Source organism: Emys orbicularis, chromosome 5, assembly GCF_028017835.1.
Source record: "Emys orbicularis isolate rEmyOrb1 chromosome 5, rEmyOrb1.hap1, whole genome shotgun sequence".
Lineage (NCBI taxonomy): Eukaryota > Metazoa > Chordata > Testudines > Emydidae > Emys > Emys orbicularis.
In genome coordinates this window covers 103,719,573-103,742,131 of record NC_088687.1, presented here as the reverse complement: position 1 = coordinate 103,742,131, position 22,559 = coordinate 103,719,573, and the positions used below count along the sequence as shown (strand labels likewise).

The 22,559-nt window shown below is 38.7% G+C and overlaps 1 protein-coding gene across 1 annotated transcript in view; it reads right to left on the bottom strand.

The window, feature by feature from the left end:
- Positions 1-22,559, bottom strand: part of ARAP2 (ArfGAP with RhoGAP domain, ankyrin repeat and PH domain 2) — a 203,463-nt gene that overhangs the window by 90,966 nt on the left and 89,938 nt on the right. The window contains exons 12-18 of the mRNA XM_065405009.1: positions 21,723-21,905; positions 17,965-18,139; positions 16,349-16,483; positions 6,212-6,356; positions 3,055-3,157; positions 2,206-2,404; positions 1-64 (exon numbers count right to left, since the gene is read on the bottom strand). Of these exons, the coding sequence (XP_065261081.1) occupies positions 1-64; positions 2,206-2,404; positions 3,055-3,157; positions 6,212-6,356; positions 16,349-16,483; positions 17,965-18,139; positions 21,723-21,905 (1,004 nt within the window). The remainder of the gene's footprint in view (positions 65-2,205; positions 2,405-3,054; positions 3,158-6,211; positions 6,357-16,348; positions 16,484-17,964; positions 18,140-21,722; positions 21,906-22,559) is intronic.

Here is a 22,559-nt window from a genome sequence, read left to right as displayed (position 1 = left end):
CTTCCTTTTTCAACAAGCAGCAAGACATCTATTTTTTCTCCATTTTGAATCACACTGCTGATTGCTGAAAACAAAACATAATGACATTTTCCTCTTGAAAATATGTGTAACAAATTTTAAATGACCAAAGGAACATGAAGCTCATCAAAATGTTTTAAATTTAGCATGCATTTTGAAAAAGTGAACATATGGCAAATTATTAAAGCATAAAAACAAATTACAATAGATCCAAAAGTATATCAAGAAAAACAACCTGGATAATAACCAAGTAAAAATAAGCAGATTTTTAATGTAACTCCCACCTCACTGTTTTGCTGTATCAAATTAACCTTGACCTGGAAAAAAAGCATGTTACAGTACTGTACAGGTGCATAAGTATTCTTGAACCTTGCATTGCTTGCATTCCAATGGCTGTGAATATTTACAATATCATATTATGGAGGAAAACTCACTAGTGTAGTGTGAAGACCATTTCCACTCTTGATTATGTTGATTTATATTGTGTGTGTCTATATAGGTGTACGTAAGTATACATATGTACATAGACACCCGCCTATATAAAAGTGTACATATCGAGTATATACATACTCCACTATATTTTTATAATCAGTATTATCTAATCAGTAAAAGCTTTGATAGGTAAAACTCAGTTGAAGCATTGTTGTGTCTATCTACAAACTGGGCTCTCTGAATAGGTAATCTCTTTCAAAGAGTCTGTGGAATATCTTCATGTTGCCATCCACCTCAAGAGACAGCAAAATCTTGAATTTCAATCAAGTTCAATAAGCGTATCCTGGTGCATGAATCAAATGCCAGTAGCTTCCATTTTTGTGTCACATATACACAATACCTCATTTAAATTCACTGTTGCTTGAACACATGGAAGATGGGAGAAAAAGTGGCGAGTGACTCTGAAGAGTCATTATTTTGCAAACTTCAGTGACCAGTATATAATTCAATTTCCTCATTAGTAGGAAAGACCCTTACTTTTTGGCAATTGAAAAGTCAGAATCTAAGGAGGATGGACAGTCTGGGTACCTAGGAATTCAGAAGGAATTATGTGACTAGTATTACACGATGTCCATTCCATCATCAGAATCGAAGCAATACTACTTGCCGAAGGACCAATATTCAAAAATTAGGCCAACATGCATCCTTGCACAGGCAAATGCATAGCCAAAAAACCCTGAAATTCTGAATTCTCATATAACTAATCCCAATGCAATTGTTTCAGATTTTGATGACCACAGACCTGACAACTGTAAGTCAAGCTCAGAAAGTATTCCAAAGATTAAACGAGAGCCAGAGGTATGTGAATTCATGAAGAAATAGATGCCTTTCACAGTACTGATGGGGAAATTAAAGGAGGCCAAGAGGTCTGCTGGCTTTTAAGTTACATCTTGCTTGAAGTGCAAAACAGTCTCATATATAATAGCTGTGCAGATGGATAGAGCTACAAATAGATAAGAATGATAGCATGTATGAAGAACTATATATAAAGAGATAATAAAATTTATGAAAAGCATAATTTCTAACCTTTTCCACCCCCTGCCCTATATTCCATGCTGTCCTGCTCTGTATAATTATATTATAAAAGTAAAGAGGGCTCCAAAATCTAATTACTCTATTATGGAGCACAGTGTAATCTACTATAGAATATATTAAATAAATATATTCCTATCTTCCTCGCATCATGAAATTGAGCAAAGGAAAATTTGATACTAAAGTAACAGAAGAGTGAAAAACACTAGATGGTGAAATAGTTTTCCAAGAGGACTATTATTTTCCAGTAAATTTGCATACTTCTAAACTAGACCAGTCAATCGTCTCATGAATACACACTGAATGTTTCTGCATTGACAGGAAAAAAAAGACAACAGACCCAATAGGTCATATATTATTCTATGATCCTGCACTCTTGTAAGAAAGATACCACTATAGCTAGACCAGACTTGGTTTACTAACTATGATGCTATGAAAATAGCTTTAATCTGGGCAACCAATGGAAAAAGAGAAACAGATATAGATAGACAGCACAGTATGAGAGTGGATGGGGATGGCATTTGGTGCATGCAATGGGATGTGTGCATTGAATTCCTTGACATTCATGATTTTAATGTTATACAGATATTCCCAAAAGCGAGGATCAGAATAAGTTTCTTAGAACACACGCTAATACATTTCAAATATTCTCTGAAATCTTACTTAGCTCCTGCAGTCTCCTTAGATGTATTGAATCCTCTTGAGCATTCTCCATTTCAAGACAAAAATGTAGACTTGACTTATCTATAGCAAACCAGCCTTTTCTCCACTGATCAAGATTATGGCAATCTTTGTAGTACAGCTGGCCAATCAGATCATAGTCTCTCTTTAACAAACATTCAGCCATGAAGGGAACAAAATGCTGCCAAGAAAAATGAGAAAAAATAAGGCACTGCAAATACCAAAGTTATACATACACAAAATAATAATGCATATGTATTAAATGGGGATGAGGTGACAATATAGATAGATATTGCACCCCTTAATAAGGATAAAAAATAAATACATACGTTAAATCCTAAGACCAAATGTAAAATCAGGAATAGTACATTTTTCCAATTCTGGTCTCTTTAAGCTTGCAAAGTCAATGATCTATTTTTATTATAAGTAATGTAACCTTTATGTACCTTGTTTTATTTCAGTAGAAAATATGTGAGAAGCATAATTGTAGCCATACTGCTCAGTTGATGTAAGCTCCTATTGCAGGGATCAGTATCCATTGATACTAACACCTACTGAGACACTAGCACATATACAACCGTATTCTTAAGGTCAGTGTTAGAATGTTGCATCCCAATTCTCCTTGTGTTTCATTGCATTATCTCAATACACATCTACATTACAGTATATATTTTCTTCTGCTGCACAGAAAGCCTTTGCACACCAGATAGCTCAGTATTCATCAACTTACATTAAAGAACGGTTTCCCAGACGATTCTAAGCTAACAATGCCACTTTAGATCTTATGTAAAGGCTCTTGGCCTAATTTGCACAGATAATTATCAGCATTACCTTGGCTATTGCCCAGGTCCATTTTCTCTGTGAATGTGCGGTTTCAGCGCCAAATAGAAAAACACGTTCTGTCAGTAAGTAGATTTCAAAGGTAAAAATGGCCCTAAAGCAAGCAAGAGAATAAAAAAGTTGTATTTAGGATAATATGAAATAGCCAAGAGCTCAATTTTTTTTGTCTCTCTCTCTCTCTCTCTCTCTCTCTCTCTCATACTCTCATTCCTATGGAAATCCATCTGCATTTTTCTTTTAATGTTACATACATAAAGTAGCTAATACTATAAAACCGTTTATATTATGCAGTCATAGCAGGATGGTTACAGTACTTTTTAGGTCAATACCTTTTGTGAAGGCATTGCATATTGGGCTTTGAATTAAGTTGAAATGAAAATTTCATTGGAAGAGTATTACTTGATCTTGAAATTTTATGTAATTTCAGGACAAATCATTGTTGCAATACATTTAAAACATATTATGCTTGTTGAATATAAACAGACTGTTTACCCACTGAAAAGGATGTTGCAAATGATTCCTTACTAATATTAAAACATACCTAATATTTTAAAGGTTGGCTAATCAAAATTCACATTTTGCTAATTGTAACATAAAAATAATGATGCTGCCATTATCAAAGAAAATCAGCCTGAATTCCTAGCCAAGATTTCTCCCCCAGTCCAACACATTTGGGTTGTGACTCTTCTTGCAAATACTGGAGGCAGTTCAGATTTGTCTACAAGCTTTGCAGATTGTTCATGCCCCTCCACCCTCATTCCAAGTGAGCACTTCCAAAGTTATATGGAAATTCGTATTATTAGTAGGTTAAGCATCTCAACAGTAACAGCTTATTCCACTCCATTAAGAACAGACATGAAATTAAATAGGCCATCATATAGTCACCCAACAAACTTCTCAGGTTGGGTGGACTGGAGGAAATATCATTCCCAGAAAGGAAATGAGGCAAGAAGTTTTCAACTCTAGACCTTCCACCCAGGCAGATACAATTGGTAAGGTAGAATTAATTAGGGAGAGATTAGTAGTAGTAGTAGTAGTAGTATTTATTTATTTTGGGCCCCGTAGAGCACCTTCCTGCCAAACAATGCTTCTGCAAAAAAACAAAGGCCAAGCCTGTAGCAGTTTATGAATGTGTTCATGCATCAGCAGGTGTCAGCTTTATAGATTTCCTTTGTGGGTTTCAATGTCCTTTCCGCCCAGGATACTGTCCTGAAACTTGCTGAATGGGTTTTGATTCTTTTTGGAATCAGTGTGTCTGTGGCTTCACATAATACAATACTACTGGCACTTCCTCTGGAGGTTTTGGATGTTTTAGATAAAGATGATGTGAGGGAGTTTTTCTTGCTTAAGGTATCCTTTAACTTCTCTTCACACATCTAAGGTGTAATTCTGGCACCACTAAAGTCCACGGGTGTTATGCCATTGACTTCAATGAAGCCAAGATTTCACTGTATTGCATGATGTGTTTTTTTCCTGTGTGTTAAGGCTTTGGGCAAAATGAGGATAGAATGATTTCCTAAGATCTAGGGCAAGAAGAGTTAAAGTTCTGTGGTGAAAGACTCTGGAGTACAATGGACTACCTTTTCTATCTCTGTCAGTCAAAAAGCAGGAAAAAATTTCTCCCTCCTCCCCCCAACCTTTGAAATGATTTCGACCAGTTCTACTGTCAATCTAGATACATGTATGTTCCCATCACTGTGCTTTCTGAAAATCTCAAATACAACAGAAGCAGGGCAGAAATATCATCCCTATTCACTAGGATGGGAACCGAATTACACAAGATGTCTTTTGACAGAGCTGGAAAGTGCATATGTATTCCCCAAATCCAAGTTTAGAACCTAAACCATGTGACTATTCTTGTCCTCACAAAACAATAAATAATAATGAGAATCATAAAAATGTAGGGGTGGAAGGCATCTCAAAGGGTTCATTTAATCAATCCATTATGCGAACACTCAGCTCTTATCAAACCCTTTCCATCTGTAGATCTCAAAGTGTTTTATAGCAGAGTTCAGCATCATTAGCTTCATTTTATAGATGAGGAAACTGAAGCACAGAGAAGGGTAGTGACTTGCTTAAGGTCACCCAGCAGACCAGTAGCAGAGCCAGGAATAGAGCCCACATCTCTCGAGTTCAAGTCCAGGGCTCTATGCACTAGGCAACAGAGTCTCCCAGTAAAGGTCACGTTTTCCAAGACACAGATTTTGAAGACACTTTTTGAAAATGTAGTTGTGATCAGGAAGCAGGGCTTTAGGAAAAGGAATTAAGGGAGTTATATATGCCATTGATTTGAATGGATGGTTCACATCAACTTGTAGCACTGTGAGTAGATCCAAAGTAGGGAAGTTAGGCCTGATTGCTCATTTGAATATATGTTTCCTTAAGGAAACCCATTACCGTAGAGACATTTACCAGGGATTTAGATGAGCCTGCATTCATGATGGTGTTTGACACAGAGATATGTCGATACGTAGTTTTAACCTACGGTGTAAGAAATCCAGAAGATCAAGAATGCCTGGCTTTCTAGGCTGTTCACTCTCTGAGTTGACACCTGAAGGAGATGTGTGTCCAGACTCTTGCATAAATCAATAGAGTGGAAATCTTGTAAGTGGCTAGGACAGTATCTATTATACTGGAAAGTACATCCTGTTCAGAAATTATTTAACTCTTCAATAGTCATGCTTTGAGGTTCATTTCAGAAGAAGTGAGCCCTGGGTTGGAAGATACATGATCAAACCCTAGAGACTGTTGGACATCTCTGAACTGCCCTCCTTTATTTGCAGGAAGAGAGGCACAAGCCAAATGTTTTGGCCTGGGGGAGAAGTCAGTCTCCGAAATTAATGTTTCAATTTATCATCATTTAGCAATTTGTATATTAAGGATAAATTCCATTTACAGAAAATGTGGACTTCCTTACTTTAATTTATGCTGCCCTTTCAAAGTTACCCTGCATAACATTTTTATTGTCTACTAATAAAAAAAAATTGCCAAAGACCACTTAGTTATTTCTTGTCACCCACATAAAACAGCTCAGCTCTTTTGTAAGAGTCCAGGAACATGTGAAGCAATAGTGAACACGCTGTCACTTCTTAGGACAAAGGCTAGAAAATGTCTTCATTTATTTTGAATGACTAATTTTGGAACCTACCCTGTATTTAAAAAGGAGTCTTCTTTGTGCACCACAAGACAGATAACTTCACTGATGTCAATCATACCAGTAGGAGTGGTTGTTTTATCATTTTCATAGTAACTCAAGAAGCCACTTTCCAAAGTACACCACCTTTTATTGCAGTCTGTGGTTAAAAAGACATTCAGTATGTCACAGGATACTACAATCATTAATATTATATAAGATACATAGCTATAGGAATGACTTCTCCACTGATTTCAATAGGGCTGGGATTGCACCTGTAGCGCTCATACAGCAATACCTATACCTCATATAGCAAAACCCTAAAGAAAGAATATTAATGTATGGTACTTCAACCAGATATTTGTGAGCATAATGCACTCGTTTTAAATTTTCTGAGTATTAGAAGTACAGATATCAAGTTGCTTTACAAGTTCCTCTTTGCTGCTTTTTAAATTTAATACTGAATTTGGTTTGTTTGGTGTTACAGAACCATAAGATATAGAATTAAAAAAACCTCCAAAGTTAGAAACATTGAAAGTTTCAGGAATAATGTATCTTGACAACAGTTGATTGCAAAATGAACAGTTGAATCATAGCATACAACAGAGAAAAGGTGCTGCTATTTTTTCCATGAACACTGGAAATAGAGGCCAACACAGAGTCAATCCATTTTCCACTGTAAGGTGATGCTACAGTGCCCACTCAATGTCAGAAGGCTAAGGAAAACAATCTAAACCTTTCAAAGATTCTAGGAAAAACATGAATGGTTGTACTGTCTAGAACTTATATGCATTGCAGACTACAGAACACAACAAGAAAAACAGTGTCAAAAGTTTTATTATTTTAAGTGATCAAGAAAACATGAAAAATTTGCTCCCAGAAGACTAGCAACTCATGCTGTCAAATCAGAGAACACACGAAGGATTGTTTCATTAATCGAATACAATTTTTAGTTTGCTTTGTGTTTTAGGAGGACAGGAACGAGAGTGGGTTATGTATTATGAGCCTGATTCTCCATTCGCTCACAACAGTGAAACTCCATGGAATTCAATGGAGTCATTTACAGTGGGGTATATTGTATATACACTGTAACTATGCTGGTGTTTAGAAGATCTCATGTTCAACAGTTCTTTAACAAATACAATGTTGAGGAGGTTTTAAGTGTCACAGACAAATGTTTGTGTCTGGAGGATAAATGTACTAGGAACAGTTTCTGGTTGAGGTTAGATGATATTTATGTGCATACAATGCTGTGAACATGTGGCAATATAGTAATGTTAACAATACATAGCATTTATAAGAGGTTGAGTTAATCCACATTTTATCCTGAATTAATTACCAAAGCATAGATAGGAATACCCATAAGCTACCATATACATTTATTTATTAAATAGATAACTTAAGCAACTTACACCATTATTGGAAACATTTATTAAAATTGGATGTTTCCTATCTTTCAGAAACCTAAAAAACATACACTGTTTAAGAGATAACATATTATAAACTTTGTGTCCCTCTATATATTTCTAGGTAATCTTAGGAATGCTTCTTACGTTCCACTAGGAGAGTGAAAGGACTCAGTATTGCACAGGATCAGGTCCTAAGGGATGATCAGCCATACTGCTGGATTTGCAGAACCTTCTCAGCCTTGTAATTTTGCATGTAGGCTGTAGAAAAAAAAAACCCTGTTCTTGGATTCTTCCATTTCATAAACTGGCTCTGCCAACAACTGTGATCCAATTGGCTAATAAGGATTTATGCTCAGGTAATTTTCTCCAGTGGGCACAGACATCAGGACCATACAATAGCTTTGTGTTTTAATTAATGTCTGTACAGTGGTTTGAATAGGTAAAGCAAGAATTTGTTATTATTAGGCTCAGCGGTCCTATCCAGGACAAGCTATAAATGAGAAACACTAAAATTTAGACAGAAGTAACCTCAGGATAAAAATAATCTGCAGGTGAGAGTTGAGCATATTTAGCTCCTCATAGGACTTGGTTTTAAGTTCTTCACAATGAACATATGTCCTCACCACAAACTATTCCATTTAATGACAGGTTTCAGAGTAGCAGCCGTGTTAGTCTGTATCCGCAAAAAGAACAGGAGTACTTGTGGCACCTTAGGCCTGGTCCACACTACCCCCCCACTTCGGACTAAGGTACGCAAATTCAGCTACGTTAATAACGTAGCTTAATTCGAAGTACCTTAGTCCGAACTTACTGCGGGTCCAGATGCTGCAGGCAGGCTCCCCCGTCGATGTCGCGTACTCCTCTCGCTGAGCTGGAGTACCGGCGTCGACGGCGAGCACTTCCGGGATCGATTTATCGCGTCTAGACAAGACGCGATAAATCGATCCCAGAACATCGATTGCCTGCCGTCGGACCCGGAGGTAAATGTAGACGTACCCTCTGAGACTAACAAATTTATTAGAGCATAAGCTTTCGTGGGCTACAGCCCACTTCTTCGGATGCATATAGAATGGAACATATATTGAGGAGATATATCTGTTCCATTCTATATGCATCCGAAGAAGTGGGCTGTAGCCCACGAAAGCTTATACTCTAATAAATTTGTTAGTCTCTAAGGTTCCACAAGTACTCCTGTTCTTATTCCATTTAACTGGCCCTAGAATAGGAATGTTCATACAGGACATAGCTGACACACATATAAGATAACTGAGGGGGAAAAAAACATCACTAGCCTACAGTTTGTTTGGTTATGCCATCCACTGCTATCAGTCTTCACTTTCTTGTATAGTAAAACGCAGCTAAAGTGAAAAAAACAGATCAGTTCTCATAACCAGGACCTAGGAAAACATCCGGCGGCTTAAAATACGTATTGACAAGTTTAAAGATTTTGCAACTGTCTGAAGCGCAGCGTGAGCTTAGTTTCACAACTTGGTATATAATCTTGAATACAATCAGTTTTAAAAAGGAATATGATCATTCATTTTTAAACAATTGCCTGTCTATGCAAAATTCCAAGTTTCAGTGTAGAGTTTAAGAGATTTTCAACACTAATAGGACCAGAATTTTAGCTGAATTATTATAATCTTGCGGAGAATGGCTTTGGAATGCTAAATGTTTTAGAAGACACCCATAACCCAGCTTTTTTTTCTCCCCTACAAAAAATAAACACTATTCTTTGATGTATTGCACCAGAACAGTAGCAATGTTTGAGAGCTCTTCTCATTGCTTATTAACAGCTGTTAACTAAACAAACACTTCTCCAAATGCTGTTCATCCCTGCTGAAGTCAGTGCTGGTAATAGGATGAGAAGTACACAAAAAGCAGGCCTACCATCTTCTCCTGTATCTAAAACACAGTAGAAAGCCACTAATTCATACTTATTTAATCCACAAATCTGCCATTTTCATGGAATGAAGAATAGTCCAGTCATTAGGACATTATCCTTGAGACACTTGGGTTTAATTCCCTTCTCCACTACAGATTTCCTGTATGAATTTAAGCAGTTCACTTAGCCTCTCTGTGCCTCTGTTTTCCATTGGTAAGTACTTTAATATTAGTGATTTTAGTAAAAGAAGGCAAACAAAGTTTAAGTGTAATTATCAGAGTCATTTACAGTGGGGTAAATTACCTGCCTCTGGAGATTTCCATTACTTGCATCTGAAGAAGTGAGGTTCTTACCCATGAAAGCTTATGCTCCCAATACTTCTGTTAGTCTTAAAGGTGCCACAGGACCCTCTGTTGCTTTTTAAGTGTAATTAGATACTAATGAATTTTATAAACAGTTTGCCTTACAAATTTTAAATCACTCCGAATAAATAATCAAGGCTCAAGACCAAACATATACTGTATAAATTTACAAGGGAATTTTTCAGAGGCTGAAGGCAACTAGAAAAAAAATCTGCTTCTTTTTCAATTATGGTGTTTTTCTTTAAGTAAAATGCCGGTAGTAAGCATTTCAATGAAGTGTTTGGGGCTTTTCCAAGACTGAGAGAAACATTTGGGAATTTTCAGTAATTACTACTATTGGGAAATTCTGAATCTCTCGATATGTTTCAAGTATATTTCTATAATCTTGCTAATCCAAAACATCACATAGCACTAAAACAAGACTTTGCTATTTACTTTCTTAATCAAGTAACTAAATAATATGTGAAAATAAAGTGAAGCAGAACTTTTGGTAGGAAGAGAGCCATCTATCAGAATTTTCATGCTGGTCAGAAAAATAGGTGTAAAAATTCTCGTTTAGTTGAACAACAAAATCAAAAAGGTTTTAAATGCATAACCTTCCTCTGAAAAGTTACTCTTTATAAAGCTCTCATTCACAGTAGTGGATGCCATTACAGAACACTTTGGCGTGATGCTCACAGTCTCTCTTCTTGTAAACAGATTTATTTTGTTAAAGGACCTAAGTAGTAATTTTATATTAGAGGTGAATTAAAGTCGCAAAACTTTAGTAAAACTTCAAGAATGGAAATATGCACTACAACCCTTTAATAATACATTGCATTATTGGCATATTTTAACATATTTGACAAAATATCCATTTCCTTAAAATCCTGCAGCTCAGATTTCAAAGATATCCTTGTTTCTCTGCCAGTGAGAGGGATATAAGTGCCATGGGGAAAAAAAAAAAAAAAAAAAAGGACAGAACTATGCTATTCCACATACAGAAATCCAAACACCATGTCTGGTCTGCTCAAGACTGGATCCAGACCTGTATTTCACATATGGTCCTTGAAAATGTTGGTATAACCCACTGGTGAATGTGTCTGATGAAGTGGGCATTCACCCACGAAAGCTTATGCTCCAATACTTCTGTTAGTCTTAAAGGTGCCACAGGACCCTCTGTTGCTTTTTACAGATTCAGACTAACACGGCTACCCCTCTGATACTGGTGAATGTGGGTTATCGGTTCCCCTCTGGGCTCAATCCTTAGAGGATAAGAGTCTGTTACAGTTTCTGCTATAGGAATTGGCTCTTCAGCTTTGGAGGTCCCTAGTTCAATCCCTAGTGTGCTGGCCAAAATAGCAGCCATCACACAGGTATTTGCATTTTGGAATTAAAAGTGACACTTAATATAATTCAGTCTTGGAACTACCTGGAATTCTTTGATAAAAGCTTTCAAACTGTTTTAGTGCCAACGCCCAAAATATCAGAATATGATTCAGAATCCCCAAAACTCAGAATTTTTTTTTTTTTTTTAAAAAGCACCAGTGATGGAATTTTGTCTGTCTTCTGTTTTTTTAACTCCCCCTGCACACTCCACAATGTGCAACTACAAATTGAAAATTCAACCTTATATGCATAAATAAAATGTTCTATGCTGTGTTATAGCCATGTCAGTCCCAAGATATTAGACAAAGTGGGTGACGAAATTCAACTTCTGTTGGTGAGAAAGACAAGCTTTTGAGCTCACACAGAGCTCTTCTTCAGGCCTGCAAAACTTTCTCTAAGTATCACAGCTAAATACAAGATGGAACAGATTGCTCAGCCAAACCATGGGAACAGCCACAGGTACTAGGATGGCTCCCCAATATGCCAACCTCTTCATGGACCTACTTGAAGAAGAATTTCTCGGCAAATGCACCACAAAACCAATAATATATTTGAGATACATTGATGATATTTCCATCCTCTGGACAGATGACAAACTCCCTCAGAGATTTTCATCACAAACACTACCCATCTATTAAACTCTCTCTGGAACATTCCCACACCAGCATCAACTTCCTGAACACCATGATCAGCTTCAGCAATGGAACCCTACAGACAACTATATATAAGAAAACCATGGAGCACCACACCTACCTTCATAGATTCAGTAACCACCGCAAACACACCAAGAAATCTGTTATCTACAGCCAGGCATTCAGATACCACAGAATATGCTCCAAGGAGAAAATCCAGGATATACACCGTAACACACTTAAAACCACCTTCACCAAACAAGGGCACTCCACCAGAGAAGAGGGGTAGCCGTGTTAGTCTGGATCTGTAAAAAGCGACAAAGAGTCCTGTGGCACCTTATAGACTAACAGACGTATTGGAGCATAAGCTTTCATGGGTGAATACGCACTTTGTCAGATTCATGTAGTGGAAATTCCAGAGGCAGGTGTAAATATGCAGGTAAGAATCAATCCAGAGATAATGAGGTTAATTCAATCAGGGAGGATGAGGCCCTCTTCTAGCAGTTGAGGTGTGAACACCAAGGGAGGAGGCTGCCAGACAACTCTCCAATACCAAATTCTACAGGCCACTTCCCTCAGATCCCACTGAGGAATATACTAAGAAACTGCATCCTCAGGACACTCCCTACACTAACACAGGAACAAATCAACATACCCTTAGAGCCCCGACCGAGGTTATTCTATCTACTACCCAAGATCCACAAACCTGGAAATACTGGACGCCCCATCATCTCTGGAATTGGCACTCTCACTGAAGGACTGTCCGGATATGTGGACCCTTTACTCAGACCCTACGCCACCAGCACTCCCAGCTATCTCCATGACACCACTGATTTCCTGAGAAAACTACAATGCATTGGTGATCTTCCAGAAAACACCATCTAGCCACCATGAATGTGGAGGCTCTCTACACAAACATCCCACACACAGATGGAATACAAGCTGTCAGGAACAGTATCCCTGATGATGCCACAGCACAACTGGTTGCTGAGCTCTGTGACTTTATCCTCACGCACAATTATTTCAAATTTGATGACTATATATACACACCTCCTGACCCAGGGCACCACTATGGGCACCCGCATGGCCCCACAATATGCCAACATTTTTATGGCTGACCTGGAATGCTTCCTCAGCTCTCATCCACTCACGCCCCTTCTCTATCTATGCTATATTGATGACATCTTCATCATCTGGACCCATGGGAAGGAGACTCTGGAAGAATTCCACCACGATTTCAACAGCTTCCACCCCACTATCAACCTCAGCCTGGAGCAATCTACACGGGTGGTGCATTTCCTAGACACCACGGTACAAATAAGTGATGGTCCCGTTAACACCACCCTATACCAAAAACCCACCGACCGCTATGCCTACCATCATGCCTCCAGCTTCCATCCCGGACACACCACACGATCCATCATCTACAGCCAAGCGCTGAGGTACAACCGCATTTGCTCCAACCCCTCAGACAGAGACCAACACCTACAAGATCTTCACCAAGCATTCTCAAAACTACGATACCCACACGAGGGAATAAGAAAACAAATCAACAGAGCCAGAAGTGTATCCAGAAGCCTCCTACTGCAAGACAAGCCCAAGAAAGAAACCAACAGAACTCCACTGGCCATCACCCACAGTCCTCAGCTAAAACCTCTCCAACGCATCATCAGTGATCTACAACCCATCTTGGACAATGATCCCTCGCTTTCACAGGCCTTGGGAGGCAGGCCAGTCCTCGCCCACAGATAACCCGCAAACCTTAAGCATATTCTCACCAGCAACCACACACCGCACCATAGTAACTCTAACTCAGGAACCAATCCATGCAACAAACCTCGATGCCAACTCTGCCCACATATTTACACCAGCGACACTATCACAGGACCTAACCAGATCAGCCACAACATCAGGGATTCATTCACCTGCACATCCACCAACGTAATATACGCCATCATGTGCCAGCAATGCCCCACTGCTATATACATCGGCCAAACTCGACAATCCCTACATAAAAGGATAAATGGACACAAGTCAGATATTAGGAATGGCAATATACAAAAACCTGTAGGAGAACACTTCAACCTCCTTGGACACACAATAGCAGATTTAAAGGTAGCCATCCTGCAGCAAAAAAAACTTCAGGACCAGACTTCAAAGAGAAACTGCTGAACTTCAGTTCATTTGCAAATTTGACACCATCAGCTCAGGATTTAACAAAGACGGTGAATGGCTAGCCAACTACAAAAGCAGTTTCTCCTCCCTTGGTGTTCACACCTCAACTGCTAGAAGAGGGCCTCATCCTCCCTGATTGAACAAACCTCGTTATCTCTAGACTGATTCTTGCCTGCATATTTATACCTGCCTCTGGAAATTTCCACTACATGCGTCTGACGAAGTGGGTATTCACCCACGAAAGCTTATGCTCCAATACGTCTGTTAGTCTATAAGGTGCCTCAGGACTCTCTGTAGCCCCTTCCACCAGAGAAGTAGACCGTATCCTGGAATGGACTACCCAAATAACTTAAGAAAAATCAGCAGAAATAAATTCTGTTATAACCGCACATCCTTAGCTGTCACATAGCACCCCACACTGCAGCCTAAATGGGTATCATCAAACAAGTACAACTCATACTCAATGGGGATCCATCCCGAAAGAAATCTTTCTGAACCCCCTCTTCTAGTTTTCAAACAACCCCAACCCCTCAACCTCTTCAAGCTTATCATCAGAAGCAAGCTCCCCAGAGACCAGGACACATCAACTCAAAGCGGCACCAGACCCTGCCAGGACAACAGATGCAAAACCTGTACCCATAGCTTCACTGCTACAATGATCCGCCCTCATCCCCCAACACACCTTTCAAGATCCATGCCTATCACAACATGTGGTATACCTCATCCAGTGTACTAAATGCCCCAATAGCAACTATGTGGATGAACCCAGACAATCCCTATGCTCTCAAATGAACTCTCACAGAAAAAATGATAAAAGACAAAAACAACATATGACCTTTTCACAAAGTGATCACTCCATATCTGGCCTATCAGGCCTCATCCTCAAAGGAAACCCGCACAATATCTTCAAAAGACCAGCCTAGCAGCTTAAATTCATTACTCTGCTAGACACCAAAAATCATAGACTAAACAGAGACACTAGATTTATGGCTCATTACAGCAATCTATAACCCACTAACAACTCCCCCAGATGCTTCCTGCCCCTTTCCTCCCGTCTCACTGGAAGGGTATCAATGGACCTCGTCACCTTGAATGGTCCCTTGAAACATGTGTTAACTACTTATGTTAAACAATCTTTTCCCTCTTGTATTCAGCTGGGACACTCTGAGTAAGTCTCCCAGACCCGAAGGAGAGATCTGTGTAAGCTCAAAAGCTTGTCTCTCTCACCAACAGAAGTTGGTCCAAAAAAAGATATTACCTCACCCATCTTGTGTCTCTGAATAGAATGATCACATACCAAAAATGTAGCCCCTGGGTCCATGACTCCCCTCCATCCCACTGTTCAGAGGTTTCCCCAGCTCCCTCAGCCTCCAATTTCCGGAAGGCTCCAGCAGCTCCCAGTCACCAACTCTCAATTCTATCCAGGTAGGTAGCAAATTTCCCTTGGGCTACTGCCTCCATTTACTCCCCTTCACTGTTCTGTGGTGGGCTGGGATAAGGATGCTGTTGCTGTAAAACTTGGAGAGGGGATGGCTCCACTGTGCTGAAACTGAACAATGCTCTGGGTGCTCAAAGAGCATAGGGATGCCCCGGTACTGTGACAGCCACTAAGGCTGTATGCAGCACATTGGCTTTCTAGAGGTCAAGAGGGAAAATTGCAGCAACTCAAGCAATATTCCTGAACTGCCTGTAATAGGCTGAATCTCATTGGATTTGAAACAGTTGAACACTGGGTATATTTGGATGCAATCTGAATGCTGAGGCTTGGACCTATGCTGTTTTTTATTCCTTTTCTTAGCTCGTGATGTACTGGTGATTTTACTCAGAAAACTAGAAACCTGAAATTCAGGATTTCTCAGTGATTGTTGAAATGCAAGGCCAATTACACTGTTAATGAACAGCCATATTTCTCCCCTCCCTCTCCCCTCTTCCCCCCCCCCCCCGTCCCGCCCCATTATGGAGCTAAAAGACTAACTTTTAGCAAAACCTTTGTATGAAGTCCATTAAAGACGCAGTGGTTGGGGGTTGGGACACCAGTCTTTCCCTCTGGTAACCTAAATGTTCTTCCCACCTTTTTACTTTTCAGACGTTTATTTGTCTTTCTCCTTTTCTTCTCCAGCAAATTCTGACCAGAGAGATTTGTGGTTACTGTGATTTTCTTTGAGTGAATACTAACTTCTTTTGCTTCTTTAAACACTGGTGTCATTTTAGAGATGTAGTTTGTCTTTACAGAACTTTTAAAAGTCTATTGTTAGACGTTAAGACACTAAACTCATCCATTGTACAGAATCAATCAAGTACAGAAAGTAAAAGATATTTACCTTCTTTCAATTTCCTGTCTGTAAATAGCTTAGCAGCATTATAAGAAACTTTGTATAAAAATTCGCAAAGAAAAGTAGAATGTGAAGTATCTTGAGAGAAGCCACTTTCAAAACCAGTATCATAGTTTGGGAAATCTATGCAGAGAACAAAGACAATAAACAACACACAGAATTTCCATTATTAACATTTACAGCCATTTGACCTCCTGCGTCTCATTTCTTGAATACATAACTGATAGTGTATGCAGTTTTCTTCACCTCATGCTATGCATGATTTAAATTATATTCCTAGTATTTTATATATTGCTCTAATTGAATTATTTCTTGCATATATTAAGTAAAATAATGAAGTGTGAATTAAAATACTTACATTAGGTGCGATGTTACTGTAATCCAGCAAGGATAAATGTAAAGCACCATATGCTTTTATTAAAAAAAAAAAAAAAAGGTAAAATAGTTGCTTTACTAAACTTCACTTAATATACTTGAACAAAGAATTTGTTTCCTCCAGTCTCAATCATGCCTTTGCTGCAAGCTCAAAGCAAAGAGCAAAACGAGATTGTGACAGTCACCATCAGCTTTCCCGGTTTCCCCTTACTCTGGGAAGGGAGGGCCCTATGCCAGGCACACTACATAGCTATCCTGGCTTGAGCACTGCGGGGAACAGAGACATAGAGCAGATTGCAAGACTCCCATCTTGACTATCTGGGGCCTTAAGTTCATTGCACCACTTGCCTTTGAATGGAATATGGCTGCTTCTTAAGTGAGAGTGCGCATTACACCAGGCACCAGAGTCTGCACTGGCTTCTGATTAATGTCTGGGTGGAATATAAGGAATACAAAGCCCTAAATAATTTGGGAACTCACTGCCTGAGACCACATCTCAGAGCTGTATGAGCTAATATTGACCTGATCTAAGACAGAGGGTATTAATGGCAGTGTTTCCCAGAATCCTTGAACTCTCTCCTCTCCCTGATCAGTCCAGAGTTGTTGACTTTCAAGGCATGCTCTAAGGTTTCTCTCTTTTCTCTGAGCTACAACAGAAGGCATGAGATGAAGGAACCAGGATGGTTTGGTGGGAGTAATGCTGTTATTTTATGCTGACTTGATTAAAAGGATGAGCTATATTTTGGGAGATGGTTTTGTGAAAGATGGATAAGTCTGTGTGTTGCAGATACTGTTAATGATTCAAAGGCTTGTAGTAAGCACCAACAGCCTCAGAAATGTGCTTTGAACAAATTAAATGGATACTTAAGTAAAAGTCCCACAATCATTATCATATGGTCTCTCCAGGTTCTCTCTGTGATTAATATGAAGACTCTTGATTTCCACCAACAAGCATGCAAGTTACACGTGACTTTTTCTCGATTAAGTGAGACCTTAAGCACCATGTTTTAGCAAAGGAAGTAGCGTCAAAAACACAATTGTATTTTAGCAAAAATGAAATTTAACTAATTCCACCACCCCATGTTCCTACACCACGCCAAGCACATTTGTCAAAGACTTATACTTTTTCAATCCAGTACCGATGTTCTAGATTTTTCTCCATTAGCTTGTTACATAAAGAGAGTTTAAAAACATTAAAAACATGAAGAGGACATAATAAAACTCTATACCTGAGAATTTATTGTGGTAGAGGAATTCCATTTGCAGCCTTTGTCCTGCTTTCTTGGCTAGTAAGTAAGGAGTACTGTAAACAGGATCTCCAGTGGCACACATAACATCAGCTCCACTAAATAGCAATGTCATTGTTTCCAACACGTCTTGTTTAACTACTGCAGCACACAGGGCCTAATCATGTAGGGGGGGAAATGACAAGTCAGTTTAAAACAGAAAATGAATGGGAGTAAGTATTATTTTTTTTTTATTTAGGTGCAAATTTCGTTGTCCCTGAACTAAACCCCCACACCCTCATTCACCGATTCTGCGTATAGTGGAAAGTAATAGGCGGGAGAGGGAGTAATAGTTAGAGATCCTTCTAACGCCCCTGCAGTGGGGTCTGAATCCTCCATGTTCTGCAGAGGAAGGAAGGCTGTGTGAAGTTATTACACAGGGTTGGCTGGCTTGAGTCAACAGATATGCTTGTAGAGGTAACATACTGCATATAGGAAGTACTCCACTAACCCTCTCCCTCCATAGCCTTAAGAGAATTTCTCCCTCTCACATCTAAACTTCTACAGAAAGCTCTTGCTGTCAAGTCCCTGGTATTTGGGGTTGACTGAAAGGACAGAATTTGGTCCCAAGACTCTATGCTAAGTGAAATTAACAGATTGTATTTTGAAAATCATGTCTTTGATTGATAAAGTGATTAATGATTCTGGGGCACCTCAATTTTAGGGCACCCAAATTGAGATAACTTAAAAGGGGCCGGATTTTCAGAGGGTGGGTACTTAGCACTTCCTGAAAATGAGGGCCCTTTAACAAGTGTGAAGTTGGGTGACATCAATCATTAGTCAAATCAAATCACTTTTGAAAATATTGATCCACATCTTTAAATCAAGAGAACTTATGGTACATGATTTCTGCAATCTGCACCAGTTTAAGTTCCATGATTTAGTGTGCATTTAATATAAATTTATTTGAACTATTTAACAAACAGGTTTCTCTGAAATGAAAGACAAAATACTCTTGTTGCATTGAGCAATTCTATCATGCCAGTTGCATAAGTCAACATGTGTTTATCTAGTATACATGAAAGGACTTTATGTTACTATAAAAGAGTGAAAATGACCCATAGAACTGAGGGGCTGGAAGTGACCGCAAAAGGTCATCTAGTCCAGTCTCCAGTACTTAGGCAGGACTCTGTATTATCTAGCTGATTTCTTTTTCTGAATACTGATACTGTGAACTTTTAACTGACATTTGACCGAATCTCCCTTCCCTCCCTCCCCCCACAAAACGACTAAACTATGGGGTGGGAGGGATAGCTCAGTGGTTTGAGGATTGGCCTGCTAAACCCAGGGTTGTGAGTTCAATCCTTGAGGGGGCCACTTAGGGATCTGGGGCAAAATCAGTACTTAGTCCTGCTAGTGAAAGGAGGGGGCTGGACTTGATGACCTTTCAAGGTCCCTTCCAGTTCTAGGAGATAAGATATCTCCATTTATTTATTTATTTATTTATAAATAAAATCACTATCTCCATATATATTTTATATTTTTCTGATGAAAAGACTGGGGTCAATTAAAAAGAGATTATACTATCACTCTATTTTACAAGGCATGTATAATCCAATAATGGTCTAGATGACCTATTGAGGTTCCTTCCAGTCCTACACTTCTATGATTCTATAATTACTTGGCAATGGCCAAGTAATTACAAAATAATGTCATGTCCCCGCAGAGCACTTGATAATTGCATCTGAAGTTATCCAGTAGTTAAGTGATTAACACACACCAATTATAGACTTTAGTACACCTCTACCTCGATATAACGCTGTCCTCGGGAGCCAAAAAATCTTACCGCGTTATAGGTGAAACCGCGTTATATCGAACTTGCTTTGATCCACCCCCCGCCCCCGGAGCGCTGCTTTACCGCGTTATATCCTAATTCGTGTTATATCGGGTCGCGTTATATCGGGGTAGAGGTGTAGTTAGAAAAATAAAGATTACAAAACAGAAATAAACAACTACAACTTTTCTCTGTTGTTTACAGTTACCATATAGCCACTGATTTATTACCTGGTTATTACAGACAAGTTACACAATGAAAATAGAGCATTCTATTTTCCTAAGCAGTTTTGGGTGAAATTCACTCCTCTCCACATGAAGCATAAGGAATCAGTTTTTGTTGTGGTGAAGTCAGAGGGTTTGTGATAGAATTTAGTCAAGTCCATGGCAAACAGTAAGGTTACACTGTGGGTGGGCTGGATGCCTTTGACTGTCTTTGAATGAAATGAATATGCATTTGTTGCAAATTCTCATGGCTACAGGACTATAAAATATAGCTATTTCTTTAATACAGTGACAAGTTCTCCTTTCAATAAGTGAGCTCCTCTCTTTCCAGTTGGGAGCAAAATCACTTTTTGCTAACTCTTATTTGCTAAACCCAACCCACCTGTCCCGCTCCCCCACTTCATTGAATAGTGTGTATGTACACACATTTCCCAAGTCTGACTAAGAAGTAATCAAATATGCAATCTGTCCAATCTCTGTGTATTTTAACCCTGACCACAGCACTTCTTCCCTATCCATGGTCCTCAGTACATGTGACTATGTGCTCAAATCATCAATGGAAAGCACAGGTCTCCTTTATGAGACAGAATACTAGATATCAAGAAAGCTATACAAAAATTAAAAGTTAATCTTAAATATGCCATCTAATAATTGATGACAATCTATTTGTGTAAAAAGGAATACTGAGAGCTCTAGATTTCTCATTTCATTTGTTCCAGCTTGCTTCTCTTCTAATGGCGTACAATCTACCATATAAGAGAGTGCACATGAGTTACTTTCACACTTGATAACACTCCATGATTTAATGTAGTAGAATGATGTTACATGTCAGATGCATTATATACTACATTGGCTGTAGTAGAAGAAACAAACCACTGCAGTGGGAATTTCAATCTGCCAAGTATGTACTTGAAAATTAGAAATCCATGATTTAATGTATGGTTGTGAATAGGCATATTAACAGGAGATACCATCATCTTTTACAAACACAAAGAAACAGATTGAAAAAGCAGCAACAAAAATAACATGGGTCATAGTTTTAAGAACTATTAACAGACATTATACATATCGGAAATATTTCAGAAGATCAAAAGTATGAAACATATCGAGGTCATTTAAGAGTAATTGTACTGTATGCCATATGATTTGTTGCATGCAAGAGCATAATCCAAACAACAGTATCAAACAACATGACCTGCACCTAAAATGCAAGGTGAACAGGCTTAATTTAACACAATATATTGAGAAGTTTTTATTAAAGGCCTCTCAAGATACTTGTGTGTAGAGGCAGCATATACTGAGTGCTACCAGTTAACTCCATACCCTTCAGAAGATCAACCACAGATCACAACAGATCATTCAATCATTTCTACCCCCAAATAATGGCTAAATGCTATGGAATTAAAATTTGGGGACTTTTTATGATGAAGGTATTTTACTACTTGAGTAAGCAAAGAGCTACATACTGATAATGCAGTGGACTGTACAGATAAAAAGTATCTGTCATTATTGACTCTAATAGCTCACATGTAGCCTTGGACAATAACACTGTTAGTGGCAGTATGTTAGCCAGGACGTTGTCTCCTACCAGTCTAAAAAAAGGTTATACAAGAACTTAGGTAGAGTGATTGGGAGGGATCTCTAACTACACACATTCACACTCACAAATAATGAGGGCGGGACTTAGTTTACCACAATATTACCTTATTTAATTCTTCTTTGGTTTTGTAGCCCAAAGGAGTTTTCCTGAATCTTCCTTCTTTGTATTTTTGTGTAATAAACATTATCCTTTTTTCTAGAGGGGAGTCCATATGCAATTCCTCTTCTGGTTGAAGTTTTCCTGCCCAAAAACTGTTTGCCCTTTTATTTCCAATGACAATAAAAAGCTGCCAAAGAAAAAGAAAAGGTAATTCAATGCAAAAGATATTGAGGTAAACTATAAAATCTTTTAATCTGCTAAAGTGAAAGATGATTAGAGAAAATGGAGTTGACTCTGGGGAAAAACAATGGAAGCCTCAACAGAATCATTGCTTATGCTGTCCTGTAAAATGGTGGATAAATAATGAAAGAGTCCAGAGTTCTATGTCCATGATTAATCACCAGTAACAACCGAGGCTTAACAATGCTACTCAGACACAGTATTTCAAAAGGAACTGGGCAAGATCTGTAGAAAGGTTAGCAACAGAGGATAGGCAAATATATACAGAAGCACAGTGTACCAGCCTAGTGCTCCTTATAAACTTGGGAGTAAACACCAACTTTTACCTGTCAAAGTAACCAACTAATTTCTCACAGCAAAAGGAAGATGTGAGGTGATGAAGAGGAATCTCATTGTAGAGAACAGATATGGTTACTCTTAAAAAATGTCTCCCATTTTCAAAAGATTTTATTGTTGGATAAATATTCCCTGGGAGTAAAAGGGGGAAACATTGCTGGATGTCTCTCAAAACAAAATAATATTTTAAGCACCACTACTGCAGGAGATTCTCAGGAAGATTATTCTAGAGAGAATAGCTTTAAAATTTCACTCACTCCTTTTC